The 27948-nt window shown below is 34.8% G+C and overlaps 1 protein-coding gene and 1 non-coding gene across 12 annotated transcripts in view; one reads left to right on the top strand and one right to left on the bottom strand.

Moving 5' to 3' along the window:
* Positions 1 to 27948, top strand: part of Sema3a (semaphorin 3A) — a 540175-nt gene that overhangs the window by 422231 nt on the left and 89996 nt on the right. For all 11 annotated transcript variants that reach the window (XM_029567263.1, XM_029567262.1, XM_029567260.1 and 8 more), the window contains one exon: positions 17942 to 18035. In XM_029567263.1, the coding sequence (XP_029423123.1) occupies positions 17942 to 18035 (94 nt within the window). The remainder of the gene's footprint in view (positions 1 to 17941; positions 18036 to 27948) is intronic.
* On the bottom strand, positions 11029 to 11162 carry LOC115071673. The gene has a single exon (XR_003850774.1). It is a non-coding gene; the product is annotated as a small nucleolar RNA SNORA24 (small nucleolar RNA).

Below are 27948 nucleotides of genomic sequence, written 5' to 3' on the forward strand. Positions count from 1 at the left end.
TGGGTGCTGGGAATCGAACCCGGGTCCTCTGCAAGAGCAGCCAGTGCTCTTAACTGCTGAGCCATCTCTCCAGCCAGAGTACATATGTATTTCTCTGAAGAGAATTATGATATCAAATTTTAAGAATGAAGCTTCTTTTATCATAGCTATAATGACATATATTTATATTGTTTATTAATTATTAAATAATTCCATAAAAACAAAAAAATATTCACTGCCATTAATTGAAAAATCCTTGGTAAGCCTACCAGGTTCCAACAGTGAGTTCTAAACCCACAGTCTCAGAGAAGGCCCTGATTAAGCCCACTGGGTCTGAAAATAGAAGCACATGAATATGGAAAGGAAACTTGTAAAGAGGAGAGGAGGCTGATAGCAGTAGGAGGTAGACAAAGGAGAGAAGAGGCAAAAGTAATCAGAATGCACTGTTTACATGTATGAAAATGTCAAAGAACAAATTTAATTTTAAAAGATTCAAACACACACACACATATGTAGTTTAGGTGTAGATGATGGCTCTGAGACCATAGAATTTGAAATATTTCAATTTTGTGGCAGAACCAAAATTTAATTCTTTTGGCAAAGAACAATTTTAAATGGCTTGCATTTATTCTGAGTTTTACTTAATAGCAGTAATTCGTAGCAATGTCTTGGCATCAGAAGGTAAAGGCATCACTTACTTTGGCTGCGGATGAATACAGTAAGGGTGTTTCGGAATTATTTTTGTCATTTCTTGAAAATGAGCTTGAGATGATAGTCTTACACATTTAATATAGTGCACCTTTTTTGCAAAACTGATGATTATCACTTAGATGTAACACTGTAAAAAGTGATTTAAGAAAATATATTTATTTTTCAAATAGTATTTGCTCTATTTAGTAATAAAGACTCAATAATATTTTTATTCTTTCAAAGTTCCACATGGTTATACAAAGCATATTGATCTTATCTATTCCACTGAAACATCCACCAACCCCACCTGGTGTCCCACTACACCCCCGGCAACACCATATCTCTCAACAGCCTTCTTTCCTCTTTCATTTAAGGTTTTGTTGTTGTTGTTTGTTGTTGTTGTTATTAATTATCTCTTGAGTCAAATTAGTGCTGTCTGTATGCACATGGGATATGTGGCCATCCACTCAGGCAGAGCAACATATCAGTGGCCACATCCCTAGAGGAGAGTGACTGTCCTTCCTTTGTTGGCCACCAAATGCCAGTAGCTACACCAATTTGGATGAGACTTCACCGGGTCCTCCCCCACTCATGCTGAAATTTAGATTGACTTAATCTTGTGCAGGTATCCATGACTACTATGAGTTAATACATGCGACAGCCACATCATGGCAAGAAGTCAGCATTTCACAACTTTCCTCCTCATCCACCGGTTCTTACATTCTTTCCATCTCCTGACTCTTTCTCGAAGTTCCTTGGATGATGGTGGGAGCGGTTGAAAAAGATGACCCATCCACAATTGAGCATTCAGAGTTATTTATACTCTGTGCTTTGGGCAGTTTTAAGTCTTTTGCATTAACCGCTACACACTGAAACAGAAGTTTCTCTGACTATAGTAGAGGACAACACAAATGTTTGAAATGGTGACAGTATGAGATGTTACTTAAATTACTTGTAATTAAGTAATGTACAATAAACCCATTGATTTCCCCTTGCCTATGATAGGGTAACAACAGCAAATTTAGCACTTTTCACTCTTTACATTCCACCCTTCATCCTTGTTATAGAGCTTTCCAGCTGGAACATAACTCAAGTAAATAACTCACAACCTGAAAATGGGCTATTGTGCTCTTTCAGGATTATATACCTGGTTCCTCTCTGTATTTTGGCACACAGTGATAAGGTGGTTTTTCTTACAATGATAAATCAGCACTGAAGGAAGCAAAACTGGAAGGCAGACAGATTACTCTAGATAGAATTTAATTTTAAGTCTTTTTTCCATCCACCAGGGTGCAAAACACCCTCAACTTTGTTCTTGATGCTGTTGTGAAAGAAGATCACAAAGAAAACAGGCAGAAATTAAAGCAGTGATCTTTTAGTTGATCTGTTAATTAAATCCTGTCTCTGTTCTTATAATAATATCTGCTATAATGTATATATCTTTTGAGATAAATGCAAATAGCATAATTATGAAATATATTAGTAGTGCACATGTTTAAATATAATGCATGAGGGATCAATTACACAGAAAATCTGTGCATATGATAAAGAGCAAGAAAACATATTTTGCTAAATTTTGTATTATTACCAAATCAAACTACTAATTAGATTAGACCTCTCTTTGAAATATTTGTCTACAGCCATGCTAATCTCATTCCCTGAAACAAAACTGTGAAATTCTTAAAACAGTAGCTTAGGCATATTTTTGAAAAATTACAAATTGCTATGAATTGAGTAAGATATGAACCAGTGTCAATTATTTAAAAATTAATTTTTAGTCAGGTGTGGTGGTGCATGCCTTTAATGCCAGAACTTGGGAGGATGTGGCAGGCAGATCTTTGTGAGATAGAGGCTAGCCTGGTCTACATACTGAGTTTCAGGCTGTCTGGAGCTCAAGGAAGATCTTGTCTCAAAAAAGGCCAAAAAAATTAATTTTTAGTAACCATTTATCATGTTTTCTCTAATTGAAATAATAATTTTGATAAATATGTATCTACAAATCACATACATATTAACTTTAGGTATATGTATACTTATCAGTATTAAATATTTAAATTAATAAATAAAATAAAATGTTTGATTTATTTGAGATTATGTAAATTATTTGATTTGTAGGAAAAGAAATCTTGTTCTCTATGTGGAAATTGACATTTACCGGTGAGGCGTTCACTTATAAGTAATTCAAATGTTCACAATAGTAGATTATAAATTATTATGAAAATTCAACTCAACAGATGACATAGAATAACTCTATGATAATTTAAAGTGATAGCAAAGGGGGCTGGAGAAATGGCTCAGTGGTTAACAGTGCTCACTATTATTGCAGAGAACTGGGTTAGGTTCCCAGCACCCACATGATGGCTAACAACCTTCCATAGCTTCAGTTCCAGGGGATCTGATGGCCTCTTCTGAGCTCCACAGGCATTGCACAACATGGGTTCACTGGAATGCATGCAGACAATACAGTCATACATAAAAAATAAGATAAAAATAATAAAATATATTTTTAAATAAAGTGCTAGCAAAGGATACCAGTAATGATATCCTAATAGTTATCTAAGAACTATTCGCATGCACTTTACCATTGTTAACCACACATCCAAAGGAACAGTACTTAAGAATCCTAGATATTTAATTCAGATATGAATTCTTATATTTTACGACTTACTTTTATTTTTTGTGCATGAGTGTTATGCCTGCATGTGTGTAAGTACATCCGTGTCTTGCAGTGCCCATGGAGGACAGACAAGGGTGTTGAATCCCCTGGAAATGGAGTTTAGGAACAGTTGTTAGTTGCCATGTGGGTGCTGGAATTCAAACTTGGATCTTCTGTGAGTCCAGACAGTGCTCTTAACCACTGAGTTCACTCTCCAACCCAAATTCCTATATTTCAGTCAAAACATCCATAAATATTTTGATCATTTAGGATTTTAATAAAAACATAGCATTTTCTTTATAAATTAAATTAATTATATAAGGAACAATGATGCAAATATGGATGTTTATGATGTTATAACTAAGATACTTTTGAAACATTGAGTTTCTAATTAAGTTAGATATTCAACTGTGACCAAATGATAAAAAAGATAACACCTCCAACTCAAGATATGAGAATATGACCCAGTCATTCTGGCAACTATATTACTTGAAGAAAATCTCTTAAGTGGCAACTATGTGAATGAAAAATACCTATAACTGATTAGGGAGCATTTATAACATCAAACTGCCCAACAGATAGTCCCAAATCTCAAGAGGCACTTAAATCCACACTTTAAAAACTTTTTGGTGAATAAAACCTGTCTCTGGACTGGATCCAGTCCATACAGTGCTAAGGTGAAGATTTATTAAGGAGAGTTAGAGACTGATACACTTTGAAAAAATGTGTGTCTTTGATTACAGTCATGCAAAGTTCTAAAATACAGAAACAGAAATAAATACAAACAATATTCAAACCACATAAATTAGAGGTATAATATTTAAGAAAAGGCTTTTGATTTTTATCTGTATATTTAATATAATTCATGTTGTTATATAATAAAGTAATAGAAGTATTAGTTCTAGCTAGTAAAGAAATTATTGGGCCCCAGTCACTGAGCGTTACCAAAGACTCAGCTACCTCCCCCTCAATGCCCCTCGATTCCTGATACTGTCTCCACCACACTTTCTCCATCACTCTTTAACCCCTTTACTAATGTGAGTAAGGGTGATGACCCACTTCCTGCTGTCACTGAGGATTGTATCTATACAAGAATTCAACAGAGAAACGGCAGGAAGACCCTTACTCCTGTCCAAGGGTTCACTGATGAGCACAATAAAAAGAAACTTGGAGCTTACTCCTATGAACTTAAGGAAATGGTGTTAGCATGCACAAGGCCCATGCAAACTCAGACAAAAACCCAGCATAGAACTGGCGAAATGGGCAGCAGGCCTCAACCTTACTGAAAGAATTTTTGACAGCTGATTACTGCTGGGTGAAGGAGAACTGATCTTTAAGGGAGAGACTATCGAGAGGATGACTAGACAGCAGTGCATGAACTTGCACTGAAGGACATTTAAGTGAACTAAATTTACTCAACAGGACTTAACATATATGCCAGAATGCATGAAATCCGGTGGCCAGTGGTGGTTTAAAGCTAAGTAAGGGTAGGGGAGGGAGTTTAAAAAAATGTATTTATAAAATACACAAAAATTCAGTGAAATATACATTTTAAAAAAGAAACTAGTGAAGTCATTTAAGAAGAAATTTGTCTGCAATGGTACTGTATTTGAGCATCCAGAATATGGAGACATGATTCAGCTACAATGTGACCAGCACAAGAACATATGCCAGTTCCTGATAGAGATTGGGCTGGCTAAGGACGATCAGCTGAAGGTTCGCAGGTTTGAAGTGTTTGTGGCTCTCTGAAGCTTAAGTGAGGATTTCCTTGCAACGAGTAGAATTTCCCTTCTGTTCCTTGTCACAAGTTTAAAAACCTCACAGCTTGTATACTGTAACCATTTGTGGTCCACTTTTAACATGGACTAGTGTAGCTCCTTCAGGCAATGAACTGAAAAGTCCTGAAAATTCACAGTATAGGTATGAAATACGGTGGATAGGCTATGGGGGGGCTACAGATGGAGGGGAGTCTAAATATGATTAAGATGTATGAAATGCACAAAATTTGACTAAAATATTTATTGAAAAAAATTCTTATGTAAACATCAGTTTTATCTCCTTTACCCTTGGAAGCTGTGTAGAGATACCATACCTTACCCTTCTCTTTCCTGGCGTTACCTTTTTGTAAAAACCGCCATCATTAACCTCTTCTTTATTATCTTGTTAAAATATATTTACAGAAGTGAAATACTCAACTTATACTGTATGAATATTTTTGATGATATTTTAATTTCTAAAGTATCTTCTCTATGTGTACTTTCACCAAGACTCAACAGAATTGTTTCCTATAATAATTTTGCCAAAATAATAATGATTGTTGAAGTCTTTGCTAACTTGCTGAAAGAAAAATAAAATTACATTCTATCATTATGACATACTTGAATGACAAGCTTGTGCTAAAATCAAGCCTGGTGCAAATAAATTGTTCATCCTTTTGGCCTCAACGCTTCCCAGATGGCATCTCTGAAAAAAATCTTCCAACAAGAAGAAGCCATATGAGTCAGTTCCAATTCTTCTTACAGTACATATGCTCTCTTCTGTTGACATATTTACATTTAAGTTGATAAGATTTCCCAGTGGTATCTAAACATGGATGTGAGAACTACATTTTAAAAAGGAAGTGGTAAAAAGTAATAACTTTATTCTCACAATCTACAATACAAACACTGTTGGTTTTGGAATTCAAATCTCACCCATGAAATTAACTATATTTTGAAAATAGAAGAAAATTCCACTTATAAAATGATAAGTGAATTCTTCTCTACTTCACTTTCTGCATTGTTAACTTGTTTTTTGTCTGAGTTCATGTTACTAGATCTCACTGTGGCAAAAACATGCAGAGTAAATTGTACATGTTCTGGAATTTCTCATTTTAGCCAAGATAGAAATTTCTCTTTCATTGTTACGTATCTTGGGAGTTAACAGGCATTCATAGTTGAATAATTATACCATGACAGGCATGTGATATCTGCATAAACTCAAATTAAGCTCCTATTAAAAACATAATCTGCATGAAGTATGAACACATGTGCTTTCTGTTTTCTTTGGTTTATACCATTAATTTTAATGATGACAAAAAGCAGATGAATTATGGCCCTGAGGTTATGTGGAGGAGCCCAGATAAATTCAGATCCCATAAGTTTAAGAGGGAAAATCCTATTTAATCCAGCCACAAGGACTGCACACATGCTCATATTGTTACTCGGAAAGGCATGAATAAAGTCACTTTTCCACATATGTGGAAGCAAAGTGACTCAGATGCCTCCAAATAAAGTTAGAAATATGTTAATACCTCTATTTCTTTGTAATGTTTTCAAAATATGAGGAAAAAATAAAGTACATCGTGATCAGTCATAATCTCTTCAGTTATGATTAATTCAGAGCTTAAAACATGTATGAACCACAATACTACATTGTATGCCTATTATATATATATAATACGCATTCTAAGTATGCCATATATTCATGAACAGCAAATCAAGTAAAGACCAGACTTCTGTTCTTCTTGTTCTACATTTTACATGATTTTCCTACATATCACTAGTATGAACTTAGATAAGTCACTTTTTTCTGTCTCTTTCATATTTCCTCTATGACCAATAGAGGGATAATTGCACTACATATTCCAATGGCAACATGAGGACACAAATATGTACAAAGCACTTAGGAAGGTGTGCTTAGCTATCTGCTTAACAGATGCTAGTCATTATTTTCACTAAGTTATACCCACACTATCATAATAAACATGTGCCAATCATTCAGCTTCTTGAGGGGTGGTATCGCCCTGTAGACAAGGCTTTCATCAAATTCATGGCAATCTTCCTATGTCAGCCTCTAAAGCTCTAGGATGCTAGAATCACAAGCATGTGCCACCATGCCCAGCTAATAGTGCATTTATGATAAATAAAATTATAAGTAAGTAAATCTCCAGTATCTCATTTGACTTTTGAAAACAATTATAAAATATGTCCAATTAATAGATGAGTATGCTGGCACTTCAAAGAAATTTTTAATGAATTTTTGTGATTTTAGTACAATAAAATTTGATGGTGTTTAAATAACCATCCCTAGCCTCACCACCCCAATTGTCTTCTACGCACTTTAATGTACACTATATTTAATAACACCTACAGAGTCTAATTTGTGTCTCTAAATATCCTTCAGTGTTGGTCCATCCTCTGGATCTTGATTAATATACCAAGAGTCCCATGGCTGAAAGAAGCTGTCTTACCCCTCCCAACAGCCATCTGTTGCCACAATTTTTGGGAGGGAGGGTGGAGCTTCTTACCCACTTCCACAATCTATGCTGGAGCATTTTCTGGTTTGAGCATTCATGGATTTGAACAGGCTATCACCATTGCTTTGAGTTCATGTGAGTAACTGACCAGCTGCCTGGACATTTCTGCTTCCTTGTGGACATCCATGCCCTCTGGCTCTTACAATCTTTCCCCTCTCTTCCACAATGATCCTTCAGCCTTGGGGTAGAAGTTTGATATAGGTGTCCAATTTAGGGGAAAGTGTTCTGCAGCCTAGTTCTAGAGCACACAACCATTAGTACAAAGAGCATAGAATCTAGATTCCATAATGCAGACACAACTACATTTACCTTAAGGATCAAATAACAAGAAAATTCTGAGTTGTAGAAAAGACACATAATATCTGGAGACCAATTTTAAGAAGTAGGATTCCTTTTATTTTTAAGACAGTGGTTAGACAAGCAACAGAAATTAAAGTCTATGAGGACAGACCAAACAACTATCTTTTGAGTCATTTTGTAAAGGAATTCTTAATTTTTCTAGGAATGATAATAAAATTATTTCTCCCTATATTTTGAATCCTAGTAAGAATACTCTAGAAACAAATATTATGCCATTAAAAAAGTTTCAATATAATTGAAGTTAAAGTTTAATAACATATCAATGATATAAATAACATTATATCTTATTAACATAATGGAAATGTTTTGCATTTTAATAACTAGAATTAATTTCTGTCAAAAATATCATATAATTGGCTTTGTAGCTCTGTAGTTTATAAGGAAAATTTGCTATCCAAAGTGTATGTGGTCTTTTTTTTTTTTTGAAGTGACAAGCATTCAGTACTGTATTAATATCAATTAATTCAAAATATCTCAGGTTTAGCTTGTATGGTGCTCTAATTTAAGCACTCACAAGGCTAGAGCTCTGTGTGATTGAGGCCACCCTGGGATGCTCTACTTAGGGAGTTCTAGGCCTGCTGGGGCTACAGTGAGACCCTGTCTAGAAAAAGAAAACAACAACAACAACAATGTAATATTTCAGCTTCAAAAATTCAATTTAAAGTTGGGTGTGGTGGCACAAGCCTTTAAATCCCACACTTGGGTGGCAGAGGCAGGCGAATCTCTGTCAGATTGAGGCCAGTGTGATCTCTTTAGGGATTTCCAGGACAGCTGTGGCTACAGAGAGACCCTGTCTCAAAGAGACCTCCCCAAAATCTCAGTTTAAGAAAACAAAATATTATAATTACTGTACATTTTGAAACTACTCAAAAAATTAATGTTAAAAGAAGTTATTAATATTTGGAATATTTGGAAAGTCTTAAAGTTAGATATTTTCCTTGACTTGTCTTTCAGCATTTTTTTTTTACTTAAAATAGTACTTTATTTGCAGCAATGCTTTGCTTGTTTTATTGTAGGGATGATAAAATTTTAATTGTGATTAGCTATAAATCAGTTAAATTCAAGGCAAGATTAATATATTATAATTAAAGCAGAAATTATATATGTTTTAGTCACATAGCATTGAATTTTTAAATTTCTCAGCAATTGGTGACAGGGACCAGAGTTACATTTCTTTTATATCTTCCTGCAATGTATATTGTTAAATAACTATTTCTGACAGAGTAATTTTATGAAGCTTATTATTAGTAATTGCTCTTATATTCTTTTGAAGAGCCAAGGACTCCTAATAGCTCTCAATTTAAAAAATAACAGAGGAAAATAAAGGAGACTTAAAACAGCAGGAAACCAAGTTTGAACAACTTGATTAACAGAGAAATGGGGGCTGAATTTCAAGAGCTGAATTTATAAGAAGAAAAATAAAATAAATAAGTGAATTGCAAATAACTTAAGTTGGAATGAAAGGGGGGAGGTGTCTGTAAAACACATAAAACATCTATACTTCCATACAAGGGAGAGGACGAAGCAGAAGAAGAAGCTAGAGCAGAGGCAGAGAATCAGACCCACAGACATGCCAGGTGAGATGTGGAATGTTCTTTGCACAGTAACTACATTTTATCTTATAAAACATGCACACCAAACTTCTTTTCCAGGATCTCAAAGAGAATTTTGATGTAGCAAACATAAGTAACATGAGCCACAAAGAACCCAACAAACATACAGAATTCTTTAAACTTGCATGCCATGTAATAAGACCTGGTTCTTCCCTCCTCACCCTGTGGCAGTGCTGCAGTACTTGTCACCAGACTCATATTTCTCTAAATCGTCCCTCATATCCCAGTCAGAATCATCTTAATGTGCAGTCTCTTTGATGCTATTGTTGCCCACCTGGAGCTGTCGTTGACACTTTCTGAATCCAGACTAAATAGCTTATGTTGGCAGAGGATACTTTCCACTTGGGCCCCCAAATTGGTTTTTACTTTATCTCAAAATATGTATAGATGCTTCCTTGTGTAAACTCAATTTTGTGTCATTACGTAAATGTGAATCTTATTTATTAACTTTGGGGAATTTTGCCCATTCTGTTTCATCTACATAGGATAATCTGACTCCTTCTTGGCCTCAGCTCTCTCAGGGCTCCTGCGAAGCCCTCACCCACCCCTAAGGTGTTCACATTTTTGAGCACCCCTCAATCATATCTCACCCAAATCCATCTTTCAATGACTCAATTAAATGAAGCTATGCTTCATATTCTAAAGTTGAATCTTTCCTTTTTTTGAATTTTTGTAACATTTGATTTTCCAGGCTTATTATGTTATAAAGGTCTAATAAAAGCAGAGTTTCCTGTAAATCTATTTGAAATGAGTTATTAAAGCATTGTGAGCATTTAAAATCTATTCAGTGTTAATAAACACCCTCCAAATACTTTAAACCTTTATAATAGTAAATGTAATGCCTTTCTGTTAATTTCTAATATAATTGTTTAACTTCAACAAATAGAGTTCTCTTTCATATTTCAGGTATGAGCCTTACATAGCAATTAAATATATATTGCTACTTAAGCAAATTTATATCAGTATTTAACAATCACTTATAAATTGGTTAATTCTTTAAAATAAATACAAATATGAAAATCACATTAATAAATTATAAACTGGCTGAATGTCTTTAATTTTAATACTTAAAAGGCAGAAAAGCAGGAATATCTCTGTGAATTTGGTTTTAGGCTGATCTATATAATGAGTTCCAGGACAGCTAGGGATTTATAGTGAGACCTTATCTCAGAAAAAAAAAAGAAATTATGTATTACTACTATAAATAAAAAATTATACGTTGTAAATGCAAATAGCTTCTTCAGCCTATTGTATGACTTACATAAGCCCAGATACACCTGGAGTAATTGCTACTGAGTAAAACAGGTAGAGCAACTTTATTGAAATGTGGGATACACAAAGGAAAATGTTACATTGATTGAGACTTTTTTTCTAAAGACATGTTAATAACAGTTTAGGACAACATAGGCATCCTACAGCTTATTTACAGTGAAAAATGTTACTTGTGCAAATCAGAATCATTTTGTTGAAACTACCATTTAGCAGATTTTCAAATAAATAAGAAGTTGCTGGTCCATGTCTAAGAGGAGAGGCTGCCAGAGCTGCCAAGCCCCAAAGTTACATGAATGATTAGGATGATTTATTTTATTTATTTATTTATTTTATTTATTTTTGATTTTTGAGATAGGGTCTCTCTGTAATCCCAGATGGCCTGACCAGGCTTGCCTCTTTCTCTCAAAGATCTGCCAGCTTCTGCTTCCTAAGTGCTGGGATTAAAGGCAAGCACCACCATGCCAGATCAATTAGGATAATTTTTAAGTTCTACCAACAATCTGGTGAGTTTGGCCCTCAGTGAAGTTGGCTCTACTTAGAGTCATTATATTTACTGATAAACATGATATGAGTAAGTAATTACCACCACCACCCCCAAAAATAAAAGATATGAAGATATAGTGAAGGTTAGGGTTAAATTGTTAATAGTTTTTTTTTCTTTTTACCTATTGTAGCAAGAATATTCTAATATTTGAAGCAAATAAATACCAATACTATAGTAACATCAACACATATAACTAAGGAATCAAAACCGTATTTCCCACAATTCATTTATCTACTGTTTTACTATTTGAGATTTGTAGCCTAGCATCTATTACATCATCATATTCACACCCATGTCATTTTCTTAAATTATTTGCTCATTGAAGCCAGGGGTATGTTGGGGTGTAATTATGAGATCTAATTTTTTCATAGAGTCTCTTTCCATTCAATAATTCTTGTTCATTTATCCATTCAGTTATTCAGTCATTCATTTTGTCATTGGGCTTTAACACAATGCAGAGCCCACTCTTACTATGTTGAAGTACTAAAACAAGATCTATATTTTATCTGAAACAATTTAGTAGGGAAAACAGAATGCATGTTTCACTGAAGACTACAATGCTAAAGCTACAAAAGGGCCCAAAGAAGATATGAATGAATAGATTGCTATATTACTTCCAGACAGAAACTCTTTCCCTCAGTGAGGAAAATCAATGCAATTTAATGGAGTGTATAACATGACCTAAACTTTAAGGAATAGATTTATGATCTAAGTTGATTAAAGAAAAGTAACTCTTAGTAGTAGAATGACAACTCCATAAAACAATAGATACACACTTGTTTGTCAGTACTGACATTAACTATTATATCGCATAACTCACCTTTGACAAAACTCACTCAATTCATGTTTTCAGTATGAATGCTCCTTGCAGATGTTATTAAGCATGGTTTTGCTTTTATTTTTATTGTGATTTTCATCTGATGTTAAGTTTTCTCACCTGGAAAATCCATTGATGGCCAACTCTCTACTTTTCTGGCAAAAGAAAGGATTCAGGATTTGGAAAGATGCTGTTCAAGACTACTTCTGACATAGGAAACAGTCTCTATTTGCCTCTTTATAGTACTGTAGCCATAGTGACATATAACTGTGGACCATTTGAAATGTCAGTGAGGAATAGAAATTTTCCTGTTTTAAATTATTATGAATTAAAGAAAGAGACATGAGTCATGTCTGTATAGCATTGTTCAGTGCTAATCCAGTGTCACCCTTTGAGGAAAAGTAAGTTCCGGATGAATTTGATCCAAAAAGGAACCCTTTAGTCAAAGTGCAGTACACCACAATGTTTCCTGTGATATTTTATTACCTTAGTTCTTTCTTAAAGCCAGTAGATTTGTCCTGTCTAAACATTACCCACATTCAGTTGTTAATTCGAAATTGCACCAAAGAAAACTAGTATAATATACATTTATAAGAACCACTAAAGACTTCTTCTAGGAAGTAACATGAAATTAAGCTTAAGAAAAAGTCATGATAGGACTAAGACTAAGGGTGTTTGAGGCAGAAGGGAAGGCGCTTGCAGACAAAGATCACAGAATCATTGCACATCCAGGAAGCCAGAGAAATCACAATAGTTTCATGTAAGATTTTTTTGTGAGAAATAGAGGAGACAAAGAATAAAATTGATAAAGTATAAAAATATACATTCTTTAAAAATTGTCTCAAGTACTAATTCTTATAAAATATTGTGTATTATATTCCCTACATAAAATATTCATTCTACTGCACACATGCAAGGATTTACTTTCTGTCAATTACTTAAACATCATTTATGTTTTAATCATTAAATAAACTAGCTTAAATTGCAACATTATTGCCAAAATTTATTACTTGGACAAGATTGAGATTTAAGAAATTTATTGCCATGATGTCACCAATGGCTTATAATTTATAAGACTTTGGATTAGACATTAACATAGTTATTATTTCCTTAATGCCTTACCTCACCAGTCCAATAACATTCAGGAAATCCCCAAGACAAAGGAGAAAGAATAGTCTTGAAAGCTAAAAATAGTCGTTGAAAACTGATGCAATCATGAAATAAAACCCAGCACAATAACTTACATGATATGCTGGTAGTATCTGTGAAAGCAATTAGAGCCCGTGCAGTGAAATTTGGGTTCATGTATTACTAAAAGTGGATAACTTTTTCCACTTAGGTAAGGCATATAAGCCATGTAGTTTAATTACATCCACGAACCTTGGGATTTTTTGTCTTAATATTTGCATTTGTGATCTACTCAACATTCTTCCAAAGCAGAAAATCATTGAGTAACAACCAGCTTTCAAAAGATCTTCTTAGTAGAGTCTGAGCATAAACTACTTGATATATTGCATATAACATCGGAAGCTAATACACAATTATACTGTCATGGAGTTTGTACACAATGATTAAATCTTATCATATGTTTTATATGGTTTCTCATTGGAAGCAGAAACACTAAAACAGATATGTTAAGGATGGTTATGCTTTTATGAGCATTTTTATGTGTCTGATTTAATTGTACTGTAATTTCTAAAAATTCTTACAATTTTCTTTCTTTCTTGGATTTTTGAATCTCACATAGTTCAGGGTAGCCTCAAACATGCCATGTAACCAAGGATGATCTTGAATTCCTGATCCTTCTTTTTCTACCTCCTAAATATTAGGATTACCAGTGTACCAATACTGGTAAAGTGCTTTAACAGATTACCAGCTAAACACATTTTGAAAGAAAATACACATATTAAGAAAATCAGTATTTGCCTCTGCCAAAAAGTCTTACTTTATTCTAATTATGCATCCTAATATTTACAGACAAGTATACCTTTCAGCCCTCATCAAAGAAGCTTCTTCTTGCAACACATGGGGACTATTGCAGAGTTTCAGAACTGGTCAAATGTAAAGAATAAGTCTCTGTGAGATGCATAATACTAAGTGTCACATCTTCAATGCAACCTCCACACATAGGATGAATACATCTACTCTCACCAGAGAAGATCCCTTCTGCAGCAGATGATGATTAACACAGAAACTCGACAATTGCCCAATGTATAAAAACACACGAGGCCAGAGAGTGCTTATCCCTGAAAAGGACACCTATTTCAAACTTCTGCTTCTCGAGACTTAGTGATCATTGCAGAAGAAGGGACAGAAAGATTATATGAGTTAGAGGGAGTGGATGACCAAAAGGACACAGAGTCCTCCAGGCAGCTGGCTAGTTACACGTATGAACTCACAGTAATGCTGACAGCATGCACAAGGCCCAAGAAAGTTCAAATAAGACCTAAATCTCAGCACAGATATGGGGAAGTGGGTAAAAAATTTTTAAAAATTCCCAGCTTAACCTAAGGAACTTTAGCAATTGTTGATTGCTGGGAGGGGGAAAGACTGTCTTACAAGGATGGGACTGTTGGTGGGCCTAGTGGATGCACCGATACTGAATGATATTTGGGGATGCAAATCAGAATTTATAGGCTATTACATATATATATATATATATATATTATATATGAGTATATTTAATTGTCAAGGGGATATTAGGGAAGATGTGAATAAGAGAGGGGATCTAAATACCATCAAACTATATTGTAAGAAAGTCATAGAAATTTATTAAAAATAAAATTTAAATAAAATCTTTTTTTGTACTTCAAAGATTTTTCTTTCAGTAAAGCTTTTCAAAGAGATTTTTGTCTGCTATTAGAAAGAACAATTTTCAGTGCCCTGTGGAAGGTTAAAGTATTTACACATATTGTAAACATCTGTTAATTTTTACTTAAGAACATATACAGAAATACTGTGGCATGAGAAATTTTGAGAAGCATGAGACAAAATGACTCTACTGTGTTAAGTATCAATAATGGAAGAAGGAAAACACTTCTGAGAATAAATTATACTTTACCACACTTTTTTACATCAAAGATGAATTTTTTTAGTCTGTTGCAAACAAAGCAACTCAGTTTTAGAAGAATTTGGGGAATGGCTTCGTGTCTACAGTTAATTAAAGTCAGAACCAGGAATAACATCCAATTCAAGCATCCCTGGACCCAATAACACATGTAATGGGCATGAAGTTTATACTACAAAAATTTTTATGCAAGTAACTTTATTTCATTATTCATAAACTGTATATATATATATGTATATATATTTTTCCTAAGTCCCCATCTTACTGGTCTGGAAAGGAAACTCCTGTTTTGCCACTCTGCAGAATCCTGTAAGAAGAGAGAGCATTTGCATGGTAGATGTTCAGAAAATTTTCAGTAAAATTTATGATTGGAAGAAAGATATTATGTCAGCATCAGAGGTGATTAGCTGAATATTTATTTTTGGATTGAACAAAAAGAAGGTTGACTTTGAGCATATTTCCAGACTCCATGGCCAAGGATAGTTTTTCATCTTTTCTTGAACCATGACTGACATGCTTAACCTGCCTTTTTCTGTAGCCTAATTCTTCACCTTTTGAGTAAAGGGCTACATGACATTGGAAGTATTTTCCATATTCCTTGACATCATTTGATTAATTTGGACATATAATCCTAGAAACAATGTATCTCGTACTCTGAAAGGGTAGTTTATCTGTGCTAGTCAGTGTTGTAACATGTTTCTGAATAAAATATGAAATAATATTTGCAAAAATATTTTATAACACACTTCCTACCACTTCTCTCGTCTTCTTCCCATAACTTTAATAAATATTAAATTCATACATACTGATTTTAATAATATCTTTTATGATTTGAAGAATCGAGCATTCTTGTGTTACAAAGTATACTCCCTTTTTTACTAGTTCTTAATGCTAATCACCATATAGGGATTGAAATTTTCCTTTAAAAGTCCTTCTGTATTTTATTAGTATGTCAATAATTTTCATGTTATATTTTTAGTATTGAAGTACTTACAACACGTTAGGTGTCTACTGAGTTATACAACCTCAAGTAGTAAAGTACTATGTCTTTCATATTACATTAATAAATTTGATAATTTTGGTAAACAACTTTTTTTTAATTTTCATATTATTTGTTGTAGTGATAATATGAATATTAATAGAAAAGTAATATTTTCTGACTTCAAAATTCTTTATGTAAATTATGTAATATTCCTAATTTGTCTTTAAGGTTAATTATTCATATTCACATTGATTTAGGAGGTTCAGGGTTTCAGAGATATGAAATGGCAACCAAATATCTGGATGTGATTATTTGCCAAGCTGGGCTTTGTGCCTAGCTCACCAATATTCTCGCTATAACTTAGCACAATTCTCAGAAAACCCATAAATCATTGTACAATGTTAATTTCAGAACCAAGCTGAAGAAACACAGTTGGTAAGGGACAGCTAATATGAAATACAGAGTCAATGCAAGGAAAGAGCAGGATGGGGAATTTGCAGTCACTCACATGAACCTGTAGAATGCTTTTGGTTTGCTTCCCTTTTCACTTATCTCTCTAATTTAAATCAGTTTTAAGAGCCTTAATTTGAAATTCTGCCATTAGATCCATCAGAAATATTGAATGTTAAATAAAGTGCTTCTTACTGACCTTAAAATGAACACCATTTATTATTCTAGGGTAGCAAATAATTTTATGTGAATAGGAGAGAAATTGCCAAAAACACTATTTTACTTCAGCCTGTAGACAAGTTAATGTGCTACTGGAAAAAGCATACATATTCTGACCTAATTAATCCCATGTCATCTGGATCTGTAGAGAGTGCCGGAAATGCTTCCAAATTTCCTCAACTGTCACACACAGGTTGCAGTAGCAAGACACATCATGACAGAGGAGTCTCACAGGGACTCAATTGCCTCCTTATCATGACTTTGTTGTCAGGTCTACTGCACACAGCCTTGGTACATGAGTATATTTTTTCATGTATTTAAAAGTACACTCCTGCATCTGGGCACTTGGTCCAGGATGGGGTAGATTTCTGTGTACCTAAAAGCTACTCTTGCTGTTCCCTTGATGCTACCTCCTAGGCACACTCTGCTTTAGAGAAACAGATAAAGACAGTGGTATGTGCCTCACCTGCTACTTCAGTAGGGAAATACAGCAGAAGCATGTAAACCCCAAGAGTTGCACAAAGGACCAAGTGGGACCAGACTGCTATGCCTACTTAGTTCTTGCTAATGAATCATGTACAAGGAAAGGAAGAAGAACTTATTCTCGAAATGTATTCTGCAATTTTTATTCTCTATTAAACTGAGTCATTTCATATAAACTTGAAATGTGTTTCCCTAAAGCTATTAGGACAGGTCTTGGCAAACCTGTGGGGGCGGGGGAAGATTGCTCTCTTCCAGCAAAGAAGAATGCTGCTCTTACACTGTATCACTTGCAGTGTGCTTACTGCTTTAAAAAAAAGCCATCAAGCTAAGTGGCTATTTGGCCTGTAATAGCTCTTTCAAGTGACTTAATTTATTTAGTCATTTCTGAAGTTTACACAAATTAAAATATTCCATGTTGTTGGATGTGACTGCTCGACCTCTCTCTGATTAAGTGATGTGTTGAAACCACTTGTTTATAAATAAATTAAACTTTTATCTGTTTTAATCTGCAGGACAATGTTTTTAAATTGCAAGACTCACATTTTGAAAATGGACGTGGGAAGAGTCCATATGACCCTAAACTGCTGACAGCCTCTCTTCTAATAGGTATGTAGTCAACGATCGAGCAAATAGTGAATCTGCTATAAATAATAGCCAGGTGACATTGCTCTTTATATCTGCCACGATTTCCCATCACATCAGTTGTGATAGTCTCAAATACTTTAAAATAAAGAAATATCACCAACTGTTGTCTTGGTGATTGCCCTACTGAATCTGAGACTTTTTTTTTCCACAAAAACTTTATTGAGAATTTCATACATGTATATAAGGTGTTTCAATCAAATCCATGCCCACCCCCCAACATCCCCCCCTCTGAAGAGGTAATCCTAAAATCTTTTAAGGATTAGATACAAGCTCCCAAATATTTTTGACATTTTTGGCCTTTGGAACGGTGTATGTTACTAACAGGCCCAAGAACATTTTGACTTTTAGCCAAGAAACTGGCTATATTTCTTTGGGGCCTTTTTACACTAACTGCCTAGCCAATTCCTACGTTCTATTCTTATCACACCATCCTCTGAAGGGTTTACCCAAATTGTTAATAGGGAGTAGGGACACCGACTGCTCTGGCTTCTTCCATGATGAACAGGGACGCAGGGTGAGGCAGTTGGAGTACCCCTTCAGTGGGTCTATCTAAAAGACTCCCAAACTGCATAATTCTTTTCTCTAAGGGAAGAAGACAGTCCTTGAATCATGAATAGTAGATGTGAAGAAGTAAAGGCAAGAGTAATTAGCATTACAAGTTCTAGACAGGGAACTAGAATGAAAGTCCATTGGAGTTTCTTGACAAGGGCTTCCAAAAGCATCCCTCTATTAGGTTCTTCCTAGTTTTTCTTTTGTCTTCCAAGGCTGGACTAGTTGTCTGGGAAGAGTGGCTGGATACTCAGCTCTGAGGGCCCAGTGACCTTGCTTGGCACTCCTTTAGTGAATGAGCATAACTGTCAGCAAGCCCAGTTGTGACTATGTTTAGCGATCAGGCTCAGCCAAAGTCGTGATGGTGGTAGTTATTTAATGCAGACGGGACTGAAGATGCTATACAGTCTGATTCATTTTAAGGAAATACTTCAACTAAATCTTTAAAATAGTTTAGTTGGCTCAATCATTATACATCCTTGGTTGAACTTTAATTTTTTAATTTTTGTTACAATGTATTCTTTCATTTGATTAAAAAATATGCAAATAAAAGATTTTGAGATGTGATTAAGAAGGAATGACATTGCCTATCCTGATGATTGTGGTTTAAAATTTTGTCACAGTTTCATCAACCCAATCAGTGTAAGTGGTGGTGCATTTGGCAGAGACCCTTTTGTACCTTGTTTGACTCCTTGTAGTATCTATTTATGTATGTCTGCCTAAGCACGCATTCTATCTTCATCTTTCGTAGCTTTGTATCTTCCTTGCTTAAAATCCAGTATTACGGTTTCTGTGATTTCCTTTTCCCTTTTCTCTTATCATTCCTTTTCTGGGTTTATTTTTCTCTGCTGCAGAGGGCTGGAGAGTCCTCATTGTTCAAAAGATGGAAGTAGGATTGAAGTAGGAAAAAATGTCAGCCTGTATTGAAAGATAATTTAGGATACTTTTTTTTTTTTTTTTTTTTTTTTGGTTTTTTGGAGACGGTTCCCCCCTGCAGCCCCAGCTGTCCTGGAACTCACTATGTAGACCAGGCTAGCATCGAAATCACAGAGATCCGCCTGCCTCTGCCTCCCGAGTACTGGGATTAAAGGCGTGTACCACCACTCCCAGCTTAACCATATGAACATATGAAGACGCAAATTTTAATTTAAATTGTTGTTAGCTTAAATATATAAACAAGATGTAATTATCGTGAAATATTTCCTTCTCCCTCCCTCCCTCTCTTTCTTTCCTTCCTTCCCTAATTCATCCTTTCTCTTTTCTTCCCCCAACTTCATGTCTTCCTTCCTTTCCTCCTTTCTTATTTCTTTCATTTCCCTCCCACCCTCCTTGCTCCTTCACTTCTTCCTTCCTCTCTCTTTTTACTTCTTCCTGTCTATTTTAGTTTTTAGCCTTTGGAGCATATCAACAAGTTTATGCAAAAATTATTTGGTTTTTTGTTTGTTGTTTTTTGAGACATTGTCTCCCTATTGTTCCAGCTGCAGCTCCTGAGGTAGAACAGGTTGCCCTCTAACTCACAGAGATTCCACCTGCTTCTACCTCCCAAATGCTGGGATTCAAGGTGCACATCACCACACAAGGCCTACAAAAAAAATATTTGTATATTTTTTCCCTTTCTGCCAACTTATAATGTATTTGTTTCATAATACAACACAAATAATGAGTTTCAAAATACAATTTTTAGCTGAATTTTTAAAAGTAAATTAATTCTGGGGCTGAAGAGATGGCTCAGTGGTTAAGAGCATTGACTGTTCTTATAGAGCACCTAGATTTAATTCCCAGCACCCACATGCAGCTAAAAACCTTCTGTAACTCTAGTTCCAGGTGAATCCTACTCCCTCCTCTGCCCTCCATGGGCATTGCACGACATGGGTGCACTTACATAAATGCAGGCAAAACACTCACATACATGCAGGCAATATAGATATGATTTATGATATACATAAAATAAAAATAATTTTAAAAAATAATTTTATATTTTATATGTATTAATGTATTGCTTGCATGTATGTAAGTGCACCCATGTTGTGCCATGCCTGTGGTTAGAAGAGGGTGTCAGATCCCCTAGAACTGGAATTACGGGTGGCTGTTAGCCACCATGAGGAGGCTGGGAATAGAACCTGGGTCCTCTGCAAGAGCAGTCTTAACCACTGAACTGTCTCTCTAGCCAAAAAAAAAAAAAAAAAGTAAATTATTACCTTATTTGTCATAGAGCATTGCATGACAATGGTGCACTTACATACATACAGGCAAAACACTCACATACATAAAGACAATAAACTCAAAGACATAAAATAAATATAATTTTTAAGAGTAAATTAATTCTTAGCTTGTCATAAGTTCATAGGTTTCTTTTTTCTTGTACAAATGCTTTTTTCTACTCAAGAAAGTACAACTTGGAGATGGAGAGATGGCTTATCAGTTAAGAGCATTGGCTGATGTCCCAGAGGACCCAGGTTCATTTCCCAGCTCCCACAAAGCAGCTAACTGCCATTCATAACTCCAGTTCCAGGGACCTATGCCCTCTTCTTACTTCCATGGGCATTGCATGATGTGGATGCCCTTACATACAAGCAAGCAAAACACTCATACACATAAAAACAAAAATAAATAAATCAAATTTTAAAATTTTTTTAAAAGAGCAAATAATACTTTAATCTTACATTAACCATAAAGACGTGTTTCCACTATTGTCCAGAGTTTACTATCATTAATCAATGTTACATTAAAAATCAAACCATTGCAGCATATATTGCCACTTCTATTGCTTTCAAGTGTAGAGAATTTTAGTCCATTTGATTCTTTTATGCACCATTTTACGTGGACTTTTAAAACCTGGAGGAAAGCCACACACTTAGCAAACTTGTAATTTCCCTACCCACGGGTAACTTAGTGATCGCATGTGTATGTTGTCCTGAAGATATGTGCTGGAATTTGAAAGTCACCTTAAAAACCAGGGAAGAGTCATACTTTATTCTAACTTGCAACCTATATTTATTTAAATTGCACACCAAAAGTTAGAGATATTGCCAAAAAGCAGTCTGTAAAAGTGTGCCTAAAGCTGCACTAGCTTGTGGTATATTCCTCAGAGGGATTTGCTTGATTATTTATTTTAATACTCTATTGAGAAAGGATGATGACAATCAGCATTACGTAACTCATGTGGTATGCAACCACACGAAGTCCACAAACAATAGGAAAATCTAAAGTTTAGGTTTTATATTAGAATTTCTTTGAAAAAGATCTATAGGTTGATGAAAAGTAAAAGAGAATGAGGGAGGTTCAGCTAGAGGATGTGTGGCTGAGAAAGCACAATGAACCTTTCAGAAATTCCAGCTTTCCATGGAGGTCCAAACTTAACTACCCCGCTACATCAAAAAATTAAAAATTAAAATCATTTGTCTATTAAGAAAGAGGGTGCAGCACAGGGTACACGTGAAGGTTTGAGCTCATAAGAATTTGTTCTTCCCTTCCACCTTTAGGCTGCCTGGCACTAAACTCAGGTCATCAGACTGGTGACAAGTGCTTTGAACCATTGACCCCACACAACTCTTGCCCAGGCAACATCATTTTAATTCAAGAGATGTAATTACCTTTGATGAGGCTGTTTGCTTTGTATCTATGTTATAAATTAATTTTTGTATGGTACATATAATTTCCTTCTTTGGCTTTCCTTGTTATATTCTCTTATACTACTTTAATAAGAATATTCACTAGTTTAATGAGGCCTATCTGCATTTCAGCAAATAAGAGAAATTCTTAGGCTGTTATAGGGTACTTTCTTCCCCACATTTAGGTTTGACTGAAAACATCTGTAAACTGTTAAGCTGGATCTTAGCAGAAGGTAACTTTTTATACCAGCAATACCAGTGCAAAGCAGTTTCAACCAATATTCTTTAAAACCAGATGATGGCTGAAAATTTAGTTTGGTTAATGTATCATCATTTAGTATAACCTTTTTTCAAAGTACCATATGTTTGTAGAATGATGACCATAGGAAATAGGATTTCTTTTCTCCTGATTGATGCCTAGCTGGGTTAAATACTCAATCTGATAATATGCCTTTAATTTTTCATATCATTCTAATAGTTAATTTTGTCAACCTTCTTTAATAATTGTTACTTTGTTAATATGAAAGTACTCTAGAATTTATTTCTAAAATATTTCTGATTTCTTTCACCTTCAAATATTTATCTGACTTTGTTTAAAATATCTTTATTAAAGATAGCATATGTCCCTCTGCTCAGTATAAATACCAGGTGTGAGCACAGCATAAGGATAAAACCTACTATTTTCCACACTAATTAAATACCAACTCACATTTTCATGATATGAAAGGAATAGTTAACTTGAGAGCAATTTCACTTCTTCACTGAAATCTTTCCAGGCAATGCAACACTGATAACTTACAAGTATTCCATCATTAAGGGATATTACTGAGATATATTTCAAAGGTCTGAGACTGTCAGCTAAGGTTTATATCTTCACGCTGGAACTCTGCATTGCCTCAGGAAAGAACATAATTTGACATTAGAAAATGCTCTCCCTGGGTATTAGACCAAGCAAGATACTCCCTAAATTAATTAAATATAATTGAAAATATTATTTGAACTTCTCTGAGACTCAATTCCCTGATATATAAAATGGAAATGCCATGTTATTCCACTAGCATTTGTGAGATGAAATAAGGCAGTCTAATAGCATGCTGCTATGTTTTTAGTGTATGTGTATTTCTGGGATATAACTGAGAAGCACAGGGAACATAACAGTAGGTATGTATGAGGAATTTAGGAAGTTCGATGCCTCATAAATTTTATATATTAAATTTTGTGCCATGTGCTTACATAACTACAGCAGAGTGTCAGATTTAAAAGACCAACATATGTAACAAAGCCTGCATATGTGTTAGTGTATAGATAATGGTCAATAAAGGGGAAAATATAAAACTGTGGATTTCATCCATGGTGTGTAGGGTGGTAGGGAAAGAGAGCAAGGTTAACTTCTTTTCTTCTTCTGTTTCTTATTACTGCACTACTCTGAGAGCTGAAACTACTTAAGGTGTTAACAACATAATAGCCTTGTCTTTAGGTTTGTTTGATATTTGCTCACATTTGTGTCACACTTTTCACCTGTACGAGTGATGCTGAAATTTCATCAGGAAATTTATTTTTCCTTCTTCAGTTTCCCCTCACCACACCCTTCTTAGGAATTGTAATCTGAGACATTAACTGATCTAAGCCACATTGGTGCTTTATTTTGAGCTGTGAATAGAAATTCTATGGCTTTTGTTTTTGATACCTGCTTGTCAAGGGACTCAGCTTGTGGTGAACATAATGTTCAAAAAAACTGTTTTTATTCATCTCAGTGAACTGCTTTTCTTAGGTACAGTTTTAAAAGGTTACAGTTAAGAAAAAATGGGGGTGTGCTCAGATACTTTGGTGTCTGGAAGTTTCTAGGTGTAGGTTTAGTTATATCTGTCAGCACCAAGTATCTTAGTCCAATGTATTAATTTTGAGCCAGCAAATTTCTCATGTGCTGTTTCTGTGTACAGAGTCCTAAGGTCCTGTTGGCTGGATAGAGTGACTGTATCCTTGAAAATATTATTCTACCATTAACTTAATAAAATGGACACATGCTATGTTTTATTATATAATAACTTATTGAATATAGAGAGCTTAATATCTATCCAAACAAAAATGTTACTTAAAAGAAAAAATATTAATATACTACTTCAGATTTTCCAGAACACATATTACCACTATGCTTAAGAACCAATATATAACTTGGGAACTTAATAAATGACCTAGAAACTACAAAAATTTATTCAGTGACATTTTGTTGTTGTTGCTAAACTTATCTGTTCTAAAACATCAATTATGCTTATGAAAATAAATACATTATGTAGAGTCAAAAACAGATAGTTGTAGAAAGCCACAAAATACAACACAGCTTTAGTACATAGTAGAAATGTTCAAATGTAATAACTGGCATAGACTCAGAGTTGCTATTATATTTCTGCTCAATAAGAAATAAACAAGAATAGGGCATTTTGCCACCTAAAGTTTCTGCCAAAATAACTAAGATGTAATATCTTATATGGAGCCGTTATCCATGATGAGAATTACTGTAGATATCTCAGCAGGAAATCTGCTCTAAGGCTGAGTGCAAGAAACAGCTACTGGCAGTGAGCATAGACAGTAAGAGAATATGTCTTTATGGCCACCTAATTACCTGGTACCTTTCAGCTCTAAACACTCACTCTGATTTGTGCCAAAAGTAATATTTGGGAAGAAAATGATTTCCCATGGCTGAAAGCAACTGGAATTAAATGGCAACCTCTCTTTTGTTTAAAAGCCAAATTTTAAATTTAATTCTCTTTTCAGTAATATACTGAGTTCTTTTATAGAATTCCTCTTCTACTTTATTCAACCATCTTCCTATCTGTTGGGGAAAGAGAAGAAAACCAGGATCTCCTGTACCTTCTATGGTACTGAGCCCTGCCATCCTCAAATGACAGTGAATATAGGAAATAATAACATCACCAAACAAATGAGTAAGACAGACAAACACCTTTCGATGTCCAAAGATCAGTCTGTTGTTGTTGTTGTCTACCTCCTGAGCAGTTTATATATAAGAGCAACTCTAATAATTCATTTCATTTATCCTTAAGAAAATAGCTGCTTGAAAGAGTGAGCATCTAGCCTTCCTCTTCTTTAGCATATGCTATCCAGTCTCCGGTCAAGCACGATCTATTTAATATTAACATTTCCAGTCTTCATTTATTTCTAGTTGTTTCCACCTTTCCTGATTTTCATCACCTAACATGGTTCCTCCATAGTGAAGGTCAATCAGCAATTTAAATATCTTGAAATTTCAAGAATGAGAGGACACAGGCAACCTCTCACAGGGATACAACGTGAACACTGCAGGCAGTTGTCGCACACAATTATAACCAATATCCATTTATTCCCCCAGATGAGAAAAATACATATTTCTCAATACATTGTCAAAGCATAAAACATTCATTTTAATGTGAATGTTAAAGTGCTTAAATATAATTTAATCATAAGACAGGCATTTAAATATGTCAAAGGATCTGAGAAATGAGTAAGTAGCTTTTTCGTAGTGTTGCTATGAAAAAGTGTGTTTATGCCTTTGGTCAAGTAAGATATGATTGCATCATTTTTTGAGAACAGGTCAAATTTTCACTTTTCGTTTAATTAAGTGATGAAAACACATGGTATTTTGAATCCCAAAGATCCCATAGTTAGTATGTGTGTAGTACTATTAATAGTATTATCAATTTTGTTAAGATTTGTAATAATTTTCTTGTCTAAGCAATATTCTCATTCCTCTTGAGTTACAGAATATGAAATAGATGATCAACTTTTGACTTCAACTTCAATACGAGATACCTATGTAGGCAGTTTGAAAATGACAGTTTGCTGTTTAGTGATTTTTTTCCCTCGGCTTGGCTATCCTCCGAAGATCTGCTGACTCTTCAAACCATTAAAACACTTCAGAAACCTAAAGCTATACCACAGGTCTTGATCAGGATTGCACCTCAGAAAATATCTAGTTTATGCTACAAATCTCATGTGAGTGAAAACTGAACATAGAGTGTAATAATGTTAGAAAGTATTTTTATATGAAGATTTACAGAAAGTTTTCATCTAAATAATATGAAAGTATACGGGTAGGATTTATTACACAAAATAAGTCTAAAAAAATTTAAAACACTTGTGAGTTATTTGGAGAACCCCTTTTTTTCGCTTTTGTAATGTTCTGGATATGAGGCACAATATGTTTCAAGGACATAAAACATAAATTTTATAAGCTTCATTTAATTGAAAGGTGGTATAATTTAGTGTAAGAGGCTTGAAATCCAACAGGCCTCGATTTGAATCTTCACCTTGCCTTGCCTAACCATTAAGCTGAGCAATCTTGGGCTTCCTGAAGTGTGAAATAGGGGCACCGTTTTGTACATCTGCTGACAGAACCGAATGAGATCATTCGCGTGTGTGGAGGCAGAGCCTGACTGCCTGACAAGCAGTGTGCTATTCAGTGAGTCTAACTTTTCTCTTGTCCCTTTCTTCTTTTCCAATCTATATTTTTCTTTTTTCTCTCTGTTTGTGACTCCTCCATTACTAAACTCTGACTGGGAATTCATGTAGTGTCAGTGACAAAGGGTCAAAAATAGTAGAATCATGAACTACAGTGTACAGGTCAGCATGGAGTTGCCAGAGTTGTCTCCTCTTCCAAAACAGTTTTGTTTTATCTGAAGACCTGTAGTGGATTATGTTTGATTATGTAATAGTTTATATCAACTTAAAACACTTCTCCCATGAGGTGTACCAAAACCTTAAAAATAGGTTGGGGAGATGGCTCTGTGAATAAAAGGATTACAGGCAAATCTGAAAACAACAGTGTGGATCCACAAAACTGACAAAAAGCCCTGCCTCTGATCCCAGAACTCAGGGGACAGAGACTGGAAAGCTGGGGGCAATCTGGCTATATTTAGACTATCTGGAATTGGCGTGCTCCAGGCTCACTCAGCTAGAGGCCCTGCCTCAGTAAAATCAAAGTAGAGAGCCATGAAGAAAAACATCTGGCGTCACCTTTGGGCCAGTACCACACACACAGAACACACACACACACACCATGCAGACACCACAGGGTGAAATAAAATTAAAAAGAAAATTGTCGCTGGGCTTGGTGGCACATGTCTTTAATCCCAGCACTCAGGAGGCAGAGCCAGAGGCAGGCAGATCTCTGTGAGTTCAAGGCCAGCCTGGTCTACATAGTGAGTTCCAGGACAGCTGGGGCTACAGGGAAACTCTGTCTCAAAAAAGCCAAAAAAAAAAAATTGTCAAAGAAATGCTATCCTTTTATAATAAAATCTCATTTATTCAGAGCCTACAGGAAAACAGCTCATCAAACATTTAATGACCATTAAAATAAGTTACAAAGAAGACTGAGACATCTCATCCTGCTAAATAAGGTTATTTGAGCAACAAGAAGTTTACAGTTGTAAAAGCAAACTGTGTGATATAGTTTGCATTTTGCATTTTTTACATCTTCTAAGTTCATCAGTGTGGGAAAGAATACAGTTTCATGTTTTAGAATTCTTCACTGAATCAGAATTTACTCAGATTTCTTACATTTGTCTTCAATGAGTAGCACAAATTAACATGTGAATTATCATTTGATAAAATTCTTCTTTCAGTACATAGAATAAAATATAAGTAGCTTTTCATAATGATAGAAATAACGTTTGTCATCATAAAATGAAACATATTGTTGCTGTGTTGTTTCCTTTGCATCA

This window comes from Nannospalax galili, unplaced genomic scaffold (genome assembly GCF_000622305.1).
Source record: "Nannospalax galili isolate Female #2095 unplaced genomic scaffold, S.galili_v1.0 scaffold639, whole genome shotgun sequence".
Lineage (NCBI taxonomy): Eukaryota > Metazoa > Chordata > Mammalia > Rodentia > Spalacidae > Nannospalax > Nannospalax galili.